At 41.5% G+C, this 12371-nt stretch overlaps 1 protein-coding gene across 8 annotated transcripts in view; it reads left to right on the top strand.

The window, feature by feature from the left end:
* The window catches only part of fat3a (FAT atypical cadherin 3a), a 176872-nt gene that overhangs the window by 142322 nt on the left and 22179 nt on the right, over positions 1 to 12371 (top strand). For 7 of the 8 annotated variants that reach the window (XM_085244878.1, XM_085244880.1, XM_085244875.1 and 4 more), the window contains 3 exons: positions 1726 to 1869; positions 2383 to 2580; positions 11485 to 12286. In XM_085244878.1, the coding sequence (XP_085101004.1) occupies positions 1726 to 1869; positions 2383 to 2580; positions 11485 to 12286 (1144 nt within the window). The remainder of the gene's footprint in view (positions 1 to 1725; positions 1870 to 2382; positions 2581 to 11484; positions 12287 to 12371) is intronic. The other variant, XM_085244876.1, reaches the window with a different exon arrangement.

The following is a 12371-nucleotide window of genomic DNA, read 5'->3' as shown; positions in this document are numbered from 1 at the left end:
CCGGTACACATTAGCTTTTAGATGTCCCCCATTACTGATGGAAATCTCACAGTCTAAGAAGGCTAGCCTGCCACTTTTCATATCCTCCCTGGTGAATTTGATATGTTGGTCCACCGAGTTAATGTGATCTGTAAATTCTGGAACATCATGAGATTTGATTTTCACCCAGGTGTCATCCACATACCTGAACCAATGACTTGGTGGTGTTCCAGGGTAGCAAAGCCCTCTTTTCCACTTCTTCCATGTACAAATTAACCACGATGGGTGAAACTGGGGAGCCCATGGCACGCCCATGTTTCTGCCTGTAGTACTGACCCTTGTATGTGAAATAGGTGGAATAAACACACAGTTCAAACACACTTGGTTGGCTCTGAGAGTGGTCCTGTTGCTGAGGTTGGGGTTATCCCGCTTTGGTGACTGGGATGCAAGTGAAGAGAGATGTAACATTGTATAAGACTATGGTTTCATCTGCCTCCATAATGACATCTCTCACCTTCTCAACAAATTTCAAAAAGTTCTGGATGTGGGGTTCAGAGCTGCCTGGGCGAAATGAAGGCACCGTTCCAAAAGTAAACGCACTCGGTCAATGCTGAGAGTGGTCCTGTTGCTGAGGTTGGGGCCATCCTGTAATCTCTTATTGAAACTGAAATTGTTGATTCGTACAACCGTTTGGAGCCTATAAAATTGGGGAAAAATAACAGGATTGCTCAATACTATTTATTTCGCTGTGAGGAGGCGATTGGCTCCAACAGAGCTTTGACTACACTCCGAAGGAGGCTATGGACAAGGCTAATGACCATTTTCCACAGCTCAACTGGCTGCTACTGCAAGGTTAATTGTGTTAATCCCAGAACCAGCACAGCTGCACTCAGCTTAGTCACTGGTGGATACCGGAGATGAAGGGAGCCACCAGTCCTGAAGGAGTCTAATCATGAAGGAGTCTTAGCAGGCCTGTGGGACTTCAGAGGCAGCAGACAGGTACTGGCAGACTCAGGGGAGTGCAGCTGTGCTAGTGGCTGATGGAAAAACTCTGGTGTGGCAGGAGTTTGGAGACTCTTGGTTGCCTTCAAAGCGGTTCTAGCAAATCGTCTGACAACTCAGAAGGGGGAAGCAGTATTCTAAACACACTGTGTACAGCGGTGCTGACCTCGACAGGGGATTTAGTCAGGTGGTGGAACGAACACGTTCAGGATCTACTCAATCCAATAGTCACACCTTCTATAGTGGAATTTTGTTTTTCATTATTTTTATTTCATTATTGGTTTTTGTAGATTATGTGTTCTGTTGGCTTCATCGAGCTTGCACGGGAACAGTTTTTAGCTGAGTATGAAGCAGTGGGGATAAAAATGAGCACCTTCAAGTCCAGCCAAAAATGGGTTGAGTGATTTCCTGATCGAGTACAAATAAATAAATTCATATTAAAAAAAATGTTGAATAATAGATTTTCTTTTGGTGTGAAATCTGTGAATGTGTCCAAATCTGCTCATGTGCCTGAATGTAGTTATACCTAGGCATGGCTCAAAAAGTAGAGGAAAAGACACTTATAGTCAAGAAGAAAAGGCCAGATTTGAATTCCATTGAAAGTTTGGGAATTTGAAACTAGCTCAATGAAAAATGAAAACTTCACTGTGCTGTTACAAAAGTAGATTTTCTGGCTTCACCATTAGGCGCCAATGCTTCATTCCTGATTTGTCTGGATATCTTCTGTTGTCTCTTTCCTTGTAGGTTCCCAGCTACTCACTTGCCATAAGAGCTTTGGATAGTGGAACCCCTGCCATGTCCTCCACTGTGATGGTAAACATAGACATTTCTGACATCAATGATAATCCACCCACCTTTTCACCGGCCAACCTCTCTGCTGTCATACAGGTAATCTTAATAATCCTCACAATCTTCAGTTGAACCCAAATATAACAATATCATGTAATAATTCAGGTGAACTATAGTACTTAAATTCCTAAGTCAGTGCTTTAAGTACGCCTGTCCCCTTCCCTATATCAGCATCTCTAAAAATTAGTCAGTGAAAAAAAGGAAAGCTTACAGTTGCTGTGAAATCTGATATTGCAACACAGGCCAAGCATATAAAAAAAATTCTCATCTCTATTTATAACTGTTATGAGCACAGATACCTACTTCATTTTATTTTGTCATGTTTCTCATGAAGAATGACATTATGAATGACCCTTGAACCTGAAATAGTCTATTAAAAGACTATACATTTGTTTTATTCTGCCGGAATGTTGATTACACTCCTGTAGATTCTTTTTCAGATGTGTATTTTTCATTTAATTTTAATTTTAATAAGATTTAAATTCAGTTTAGGAATTATGACTGAACGTGAAATGCATATAATGATTCATCGTCTTGGCTTCCCTTGACCAGGAAAACAAGCCAATTGGTACCAGTATCCTGCAGTTGTCAGTCATTGATGAGGACTCCTCTCAAAATGGCCCACCCTTCGACTTCCGTATCTTATTGGGAAATGAAGGGAGGGAGTTTGTATTGGAAAAAGATGGGACACTAGTAGCCAATCAAGTATTCAGAAGGGACCTGGCAACAGAATATGTAATTCAGATACAGGTAGAGTCAAATTGTTGTTTACACCACACAAAGTTTTTTCAGTCATTCTTCTCTACTGTCATACTATTGTAAAAGATAGTGTTTTAAGTTTTAAGCAGTGATGGAAATAACAGCGTTACAATTACTGTAATTACTGAAAAACCGCGTTTTTCAGTAATGAGTAATCTAACTATTACAATTTCTATCGTTACAACGCCGTTACCGTTACGAAGAAGAAAATAAGGTGCGGTCGCGTTACTATTTTTCAGCAAACAGACGGTTGAAGCTCTGTTCAGCTTACCGCACCTTATATCAGTTGCACGGAAGTAGCTGTCTACGTAAGTAATCTGTACGCTACAGATTTAAGCAGCTGCGAGTGCTCCCGCAGATGGCAATCACTGTCTGCTCAACAATCACTTTTTGGCACAACACCTGGAACTAAGGGGACAAAACAATTGCATGAGTGCTGCTGTTTGACTGAGGAAGAATAAAGTAGTCATGGTAAGCCAATCACATGACTACTTCAAGATGACAAAGCAACAAGGTGATATATACCAGTTTTTAAATTGCATTGATAGGCCACGTAAAACCAGAGTCATGATAAACAATATATACACAGCGTTTTTTCCTGAATAATTTTGTCACGTTTAACGTCTAAGGACAGCGCAAGCCCTTTGGTCTTGGTGGAAAAATGCACCATGCCGACCAATCAAAAATGATATGCAGGGCTCACAAAATCGCTAGCCCGACGTCCCGGGGATAGCGATTTTTCCAGTCGGGCTACCAAAATCTATCTCTGCCCTGCCCGTCGGGCTATCATAGGAAGGAAAAATATATGTCAATGCTTTTGCATTCTTTCGGAAATGTAGCTGGGTAATTATATCATTGGCATCGGTGAGCCACTGTCAATATGTGACATATTGAAATCACGTTTGAATTTGTGCTTGTTTTTTGCTTTCACTTTGCAATCGCGCGAACTGTGTATAGAGAGTGACAGCACTGATTGGTGAGTGATGATAATTTGTGCACCAATTCCTCTGACATCGTCTTATTAATCGTTAGCTTACTAACTACTAAACATGACAAGTGAAATCTCCCGCAGCAAGCTTAAACATGTGAGAGGTTGATCGTGCAGAGAATCGCTGAGCGTTATGTGAGTGCGTGTGTAAAAGCAGCAGGATATATATTTTAGTTCTGCTGAGCCAAATAAGACAGGTCAGGGTGAAGAAGTGACAGCCAAAGAAAAGATTACCACAAAACGGAAAAGTTATGACAAATCAGACTATAAGGCAAAAAGAAAGTGCAGCTTTATGGTTTCATGGACAAATGAATTTCTGTGGCTGCAATATGACGAGCTATATAACCAGGGGTGCACATACAGTAAGTGGTCCGCAGGTGCGCATTCGCTGTCAAAATAAAAAACGTGCACAAGATAAGAAGTTGCAACGCATATTTGCGTACATAGGATTTTCTGGAGGAGGACAGACATTTGTTTAGAACTCTTAAAGATGTCGAAGAAGCAAGCTCCTTTAAGCAATTACTTTGGTGTTCCTCCACCTCCAAAGAAATGTCAGAAGGAGTCCGAACCACAAAAGAAGCGCGTATTCTCGGAAAAGTGGTTGCAGGAGGTGAGCTGGCTTCAAACAAATGATGAATGCACAGAGATTTGGTGCCGAATGTGCCATGAAAATCCCACTCTAGCGGACAAAAACACTGCCTTTTATATGGACGCAAACTTGCGTTGCAACTTCTTATCTGGTGCGCGTCTTTTATTTTGACAGCGAATGCGCACATGCGGACCACTTATATGCACCCGTGTAAATAACATAATGTTCTGCCGGGTGTGTTGTTGGTTTTCCCTCGATTTCAGAGTCGACAAGCGCCTTTGTTACTGGGACCAGTAATTTTAAGAAAGGCCCCCATTAGAACCAAACAAAACATCAATCAAAAAATTGCTATCTTTTTTATTCGAAGGGCTACCAGGGATTTTGAAATTTTGCGAGCCCTGATATGGCAACATGACATTTGGCTGTTTAGGAAGAGGGGGAAGTTTTAGGAGTGACGGCGAGAAAGAGAGAGAGAAAGACAGCAGAAAAAGAGAGAGTGCGAGTTTTGAGATGTGAGAAATTTGTAACATTTAGCATGTTTGGAGTGTGTAGTTAATGTGTTGTCTTTTGTAGTTAGTGTGTAGTGTTGTGGATAGTTTTGTGTTGTGTGTCAGAACATTGAGGCGACTGCTGTCTCCAGGTAGAGAATAGGAGTGATACACCTGCTGCTGTCAGACCTGCAGGTATCAGGCTGTGATGTTCTCCTTTATAGTGGACAGAAATAATTTGTGTGGCATCTTATTGAATGCAGAACAGCTGATGGTTATGTAAATAGTTTGAAGTGGTTATTTAAAAAAGGGGTAAAAGGTAAATGCCTGCAAATAGCTTTGTTGTTTGCAAAATGTGTGCATATGATTTTAAAATTGGCAATTTATATTTGCATTTAAAGTTATGAAATATGGTTCATTAAACATGTTTGTTGTTGTTACAGTAAAAATATAACTTTTTCGGGACTTCCGGTTTAGGTGACTATGGCGTAGGTCGCACCGAGCGTAGCTCCTGCAGAGTCTAGTTATTATCTAGCATTTCCAGGCACATTTTGACGGGTTTTTTCTTTTTGTATAGTTCCGAGACAAGACTGTTTTTGCTTTTTGTGTTTACAATGTCGCGTAAGGTTAATAAGAGCGCAAGCACCTCTCAGCAGAACTTGCGGCCTGCTGCTAAAACTGCATCCCCGCCTCGTGGTAAAACTTCGCCACTGCCTGGGTCACCCGACACGCCGCTCGTCGATACGGAAAAATTCACGAAGGCTGAACTCCTCTCTGAACTTCGTGAAGAAATTTCAGCACTGTTTAAAAAGGAACTGACGGCAGCGTTTGCGGAGAATCTCACGTCTATCAGGTCCGACATACAGCAACTAAAAACGGACCTTTCCTCAGATATAACTACCATGCGGCAGGAATTCGCTGGCCTCAGGAGCACAGTTACGGAGATGGAACAGTCTCTCTCCACATGCACGGATGATATTGTCCACCTCCAAGCCAAAGTGGATGCGATGTCAAAGGAGTTGGCCAAATTGGAGAATAAATGCGAGGATTTGGAGTCCAGGTCTCGCCGCAATAATATACGCATTGTTGGCGTGCCAGAGGAGAACGTCCTGTCCGCTACAGATGTGTCCGTGCTGTTGATGGAGGCATTTCAGCTTGGGAAGGAGCCGCTTGTAGTCCACCGAACTTTGGCCCCCAAACCTAACACCGGTGAACGCCCCCGTGCTATGGTTGTGAAGCTGCACTATTACGCGGACTGTGCTAGGATTCTCCAGAAGGCCAGGGAGCTGCAGAGGGTGCAGATAAATAATATGACCATTTCTGTGTTCCCCGACCACACCGCTAAGACAGCGCGGGCCCGTGCGGCTTTCAATGAGGTCCGTCGCCAGCTTCGCGGCATCCAGGGAGTCCGATTTGGGATCCTCTATCCGGCAAGATTCCACTTATCAAGGAATGCAGCGCGACTTCGTCTCGCCAGATGAGGCCAAGGAATATATTAAGACAATAACCACGCGATAAAAAATATAGCGGGACAATGTTTGTTTGTTTGAAATAGCGCATGATCCAAATCCAAACATCATTGTGGTAAGCTAAGTTTGTTACTCTGCCAAACACTTGTTTTGTTTTACCTGTCTAATAGTAAAATATAATTGGGTTATTTTTATTTTATTTGTGCCTTTTAATCTATTGAGAAATGACTCTGTTGGAGCTTTGGTTTGACACGGTTCGTTTCGTAGTCGGGAGCGTTTTTGTTTAGATTGCTCCGGGTGGGAGCGTGCACTGCCGTCTCCATCGTTTGGGGATGGGGGCTTTTGCTGTGCAGGGGGGAGGCGGGAGGGTGTGTTTGACGTGTTATTATTATTTTTATTCTGAAGCTGTACTTCTGTTGTTGTGGGTTTGCGTTTGTGTGTTTGTGTGAGTGTGTTTTTCCCACTTGTTCTTTCTTTGGGGGTGAAGAAATAAGTATTTTCTCTTTTATCTTTCTGCAATGAGGTCAGTCCTTAGGCAATTGTGGTATTAGATTTTTAACTTGGAATGTCAAAGGTATGAATAGCCCAATTAAACGATCTAAAATATTCTCGCATCTTAAACGTTTAAAGAGTGATGTAATGTTTTTGCAAGAGACCCATTTGCGAAATCGGGATCATCTTAGGCTCAGGTGCCCATGGGTAGGTCATACTTTCCATTCAATGTTTAATTCAAAAGCCAGGGGGGTGGCGATCTTAATAAACAGAAGGGTACAGTTTACAGCCTCTGAGATTAAAGCTGACAAAAACGGGAGATATTTGGTTGTTGTAGGCACCATGTACAATGTACCCGTCCTCTTAGTCAATGTGTATGCGCCAAATTTTGATAATCCAGGTTTTACAGATGCACTTTTGAGTAGTCTCCCTTCCCTTGATACTCATCTTTTGATATTGGGTGGTGACTTAAACTGTGTTATTGATCCTGCCTTAGATCGCTCGAATCCTCGGACCCTGACCCAATCCTCTATGTCCAAGTCTATTTCAGAGTTTATGTCTCAGAATGGTTTTGTAGATCCCTGGAGGTTTTCTAACCCTACTACCAGAGCGTACTCTTTCGTTTCTCAGGTACATCAGTCCTTTTCGCGGATTGATTATTTTTTTGTGGACGGTTCCCTTATTCCAAAAGTACTGTCATCTACATATCATCCTATTGTCATTTCCGATCACGCACCACTTACCGTTGACATCAAGCTCATAGCCCAGTCCTCTTTTTCCTCACCCTGGAGATTTAACTCTTTGTTGCTTTCGGATGAGGGGTTTGTTACCTTTATCAAATCCGCAATTGATGAATTTATGGTGTTTAACGACAGCGATACTGTTACGAGGTCATTACTTTGGGAATCTCTTAAGGCATATGTGCGTGGGCAAATAATTTCTTTCTCTGCCCATTCCACTAAAAGCCACAAAGCCACTTGACTTGACTTGTGACATAGATAGACAGGTTGTTGACAGTCCCACTCCTGATTTGCATAAAAGACGACTTGACTTGCAGACCGAATTTGATTTACTTTCTACGGCAGATGCTGAACGTCTCTTACTTCGTGCGCGTGCGACTTATTATGAACATGGTGATAAGCCCAGAAGGCTTTTGGCCCATCAGTTAAAACGTCAGGCCTCTTCTCGATTAATTTCTCACATTAAAGATGCGGCAGGCAACTTGGTCTCTGATTCAAAGGAAGTCAACGAGGTGTTTAAGACGTATTATTCCTCCCTATATGAATCTGAATCTGCTGCTGACGGCTCTGAGATGGATTCCTTTTTTAACGGTCTTATAATGCCCACTGTCGATCCTGTTATAGCTGAACAATTAGATGCCCCTTTTAGGTTGGATGAAATTGTGCATGCAATCAAGACCATGCACAATAGTAAGGCACCAGGACCTGATGGGTTTTCAGTTGAATTTTTAAAAACATTTGTAGACAAGTTAGCCCCACTACTTCTTTCAGTGTATAATGAATCTTTTGAACGTGGTCTATTGCCCCCTACATTGTCTCAAGCACTAATTACTGTTCTCTTAAAGAAGGGTAAGGATCCTACGTCTTGCACCTCGTATAGGCCTATTTCACTGCTGAATGTTGATGTTAAAGTCTTGGCTAAAATTTTAGCAATTCGCCTTGAAAAGGTTCTTCCTACTATTATTTCAGATGAACAGAATGGCTTTATTAAAGGCCGCCAGCTGTTCTTTAATGTCCGCACGCTTTTGAATGTCATTCTTTCCCAACACTCGACCACTAATTCAGAAGTAGTTATCTCACTTGATGCTGAGAAAGCTTTCGATCGTGTGGAGTGGAGCTTTCTCTTTGCGGTCTTGCAAAGATTTGGTTTCAAGGACAGATTCATTTCATGGATTCGACTGTTGTACAAGGCACCCCAAGCCAGTGTCTATACGAATGGTGTTTCCTCTGGCTACTTCTCATTGTCATGCGGCACGAGACAGGGTTGCCCCCTGTCCCCCCTACTTTTTGCTATTGTAATTGAACCCCTATCTATAGCTTTGAAGGCTCTTCCTCATTTTCGTGGTATTTCCCAGTCAGGCCTTGACGTAAAATTGTCTTTATATGCAGATGACCTGCTTCTATATGTTTCTGATCCCTTATCTAGCATACCATCGATTGTGTCTCTATTAAACAAGTTCGGCTCTCTGTCAGGTTACAAAATAAATCTTCTTAAAAGTGAATGTTTCCCCATAAATTCTTTGAGTCTTACACTTAAACAATCTGACATTCCTTTTAGACTTAGCCCTGCCGGCTTTAAGTATTTGGGAGTTAACGTGACTCGTACTTTGTCTTCTCTGTACTCTTCCAATTTCTCCCCTTTAATGACTCAAATTCAATCGGATTTTCAGAGATGGAAATCGCTACCTTTGTCCCTAATTGGTCGGATCAATGCTGTAAAGATGAACATTTTGCCTCGATTGTTATTTCAGAGTATTCCTATATTTTTACCTAAAGCTTTTTTCAAAAAGTTAGACCAGCTAGTTACATCGTTTTTGTGGGGAGGGAAACACCCCAGGGTGAGGAAATCATTATTACAGAGACTGACATTTGATGGTGGTCTTGCCTTGCCTAACTTTTTATTTTACTATTGGTCCTCTCATGTTCACAAATTGACCCATTGGCTTGAATCTCAAGAACTGCTGTGGTGCAAACTGGAACGCCTGTCGTGCACTTCCTCATCCTTAGAAGCTTTATTGTTCTCTCCACTACCACTTAAGCCTTCTCATTTCACCCAAAATCCCGTGGTACAGTCTAGTCTAAGGGTCTGGTCACAATTCAGGAGTCATTTTAAGTACATCTCTGCGTCAGTACACATGCCCATCACGCAGAACCATCTGTTTACTCCTGGCCTCATTGATGGTACCTATGTACAGTGGAAGCGTCATGGTATTAATACGTTTAAGGATCTCTATAAAGATGGTACTTTCTTAACTTTTTTAGACCTGTGTTCAGAAACAAATCTTCCGGCTACCAATCTATTCCGTTATTTTCAGGCACGGCATTGCACTTCTGCTCTCTTCCCCTCCTACCCTCTTCTTCCAAATGTCCAACCGTGGGAGGAATTCTTATCCCTTAAACCCAATAAGAAGTCAATTATATCTTTAATATATAAACAACTTATGGATTTAAATGTCCATTCAGTTGCTAAAATTAGGGGGGCTTGGGAGCGGGAGTTAGGAGTAATTTTTTCGGATCAGCAATGGGAGAAGGCAGTATCCAATGTCCGTTATAGTACGTCCTGTGCCAGGTTACAACTTATCCAGTTCAAGGTGTTGTACAGGGTTTACTATTCAAAGTCTCGTCTGTCTGAGATTTACCCACAAGTGATGGATCAGTGTGAGAGATGTCATGCCACCCCATGTGACCTAGGCCATATGTTCTTTCTGTGCCCAAGACTCCATGGCTTCTGGAGTCGGTATTCAGTTATTCTTTCCAAGGCTCTTGGGACCCAAATCTGCATGGACCCTTTTCTAGCTGTTTTTGGGCTTCCAGTCAACACTGGTCTAACCGACCCTACACACTTCAAAATTTTAGCCTTTACATCACTTTTGGCTAGACGTTGCATCTTACTCCTTTGGAAATCTTCAAAGCCACCTTCAGTTTCTTTTTGGTTTAGAGATGTGATGTCATTTCTTAAATTGCAAAAGATAGGCCTTGTGGCGAAGGGCAAATACAGAGAATTTTATCGTATCTGGGGCCCCTTCGTAGACTATTGCAAGTCATTACACGCTCTACCAGCTGATTAATATCATATCTCTTCCCCCCCCCTTTTTTTTTGTGTGTGTGTGTTTTGGGGTTTGTTGTTTGTGTTTGTTTTGGGTTTCTTATTAGGTTTTGTTTTGTTTGTTTATTTAAGTGTGTGTGTGGGTGTGCCTGTGTGTGTGTGTGTTATCGTATCTGTTCATGTAAGAAAAACTAAAAAATATGTGAGGGGAACAGATTGTATTGTCATTGTAAACCACTGTACACTTGTCTCTCAATAAAATTATGAGAAAAAAAAATATAACTTTTTCTACTCGGATTTTATGTTTTTTGTCTGATTTTAGATCAATTGTGTTAGTACAGCATGTCAAAATGAAAACATAACTGTAAATTCAGACACGTTAGGTCGTGCTGAAAAGGATGATACCAAACAAGGCAAAGCTTTTAAAGGTGAAATGTAGAGGGAAAATCAAAAGCAGTTAAAAATGGGCAATTATACCCTGGACCCCAGAGGGTTAAACATTTTATTTAAAGTAACGCAATAGTTATTTTCAAGTAATTAATTACTTTTAGAATATTGTAACTCAGTTACTTTTTTTGAAGAAGTAACTAGTAACTGTAATTAATTACTTTTTCAAAGTAACTTGCCCAACACTGGTTTTAAGTTCAGCAAACTTTAGCGAAGCATGTATCTACCATTGCTGTGTCACAATTTGGCCACAATGCCTGCTGCTCAGCAAGTTCTACATTCTTCAGTTTAAAAAAATGTTGTACCTTGCTAAAAAAAAAAAATTAAAGCAGCAATTAAAATGGTATATATTCATGTTTGTCGAAATGGTATTTAAAATGTTAGAGCCTGTTGGCTGAGGTACATTCTAGTGGTGAATTATTTTGATAGCCTTTTCTGTCTTTTGTCTATATGTCTACTGCTATTGTTAAAAAGGTAGAAATGTCAAAAAATATATTTTTGAAATATCCTCATTTAAAAAAGCTAAAGTAAAAGAAAGGTTGCATATTTCAAATATCTTTTAATCTAGTTTATACTTTTAATATTTTTCATTGGTTGTTTTTCTACTTCTGACTTCTGATCTGACTTTTCCTGCAGGTGACAGATTCGGGGAAGCCTCCTTTGTCATCCTCCTCCATACTCACAATCAGGGTGATTGAGGAGAGCCTCCATCGACCAGTAGCAGTACCACTGGACATTCATATTGTTACTATGGAGGATGAATTTCCTGGTGGTGTGATTGGTCAGCTACATGCCACCGATGCTGACCCTTATGATGTTTTGACTTTTGGTCACGCTCCTTCAGCTCAACGTAGTCTCTTTAAGATTAGTCCTCATGATGGAAAGATCATAGCCCTGGGTGGTTTGGATGCAGGCAGGTACTTTCTTAATGCTAGTGTCAGTGATGGCCGCTTTGCTGTTCCTGTACCCGTAAGTGTGCATGTGGAGCAGGCAACACCAGACATGTTGCGTGAAGCAGTGACAGTGCGTTTTGAGAGAGTGGCACCACAAGACTTTGTGGCGTTGTACTTGAAAAGCATGTTAAATGTGCTCCAGCAGTGTGCTGCTACTCAACAGCAGGACTCACTGCATTTGCTAAGTTTGCAGCCAGTTGGAGGGACGCAACAGCTGGATATGCTCATCACCATGGAAAAAGCAGGTGGTGGATACTATAAGGCAGCCTACCTCACCCAAAAACTAAGTGCATCACGGCGAAACCTGGAGGAAGTGCTTAGAGTATCAGCTATCCTGGATAAGAACTGTTCTGGATTAGACTGTCGTGGGGCTCAGTGCGAACAGAGCATTGTCTTGGATTCACACAATCTCGCTACATATAGTAACCCACGGGTCAGCTTTGTCTCACCTCGCTTTCACCGGACCTCACGCTGTACATGCAATGGTAAATCAGAATTGTTTTTCTTTGCAGTCTTGCCTTAGACTACATGTAAGATACCTTTTTTGTGTATAGCACTTTGTGACTGGTA

This window comes from Mchenga conophoros, linkage group LG14 (genome assembly GCF_057382185.1).
Source record: "Mchenga conophoros isolate Kocher_MC1m ecotype Shallow Benthic linkage group LG14, M_conophoros_male_GT1.1, whole genome shotgun sequence".
NCBI lineage: Eukaryota > Metazoa > Chordata > Actinopteri > Cichliformes > Cichlidae > Mchenga > Mchenga conophoros.
This window is presented reverse-complemented; position numbering and strand designations above follow the sequence as displayed.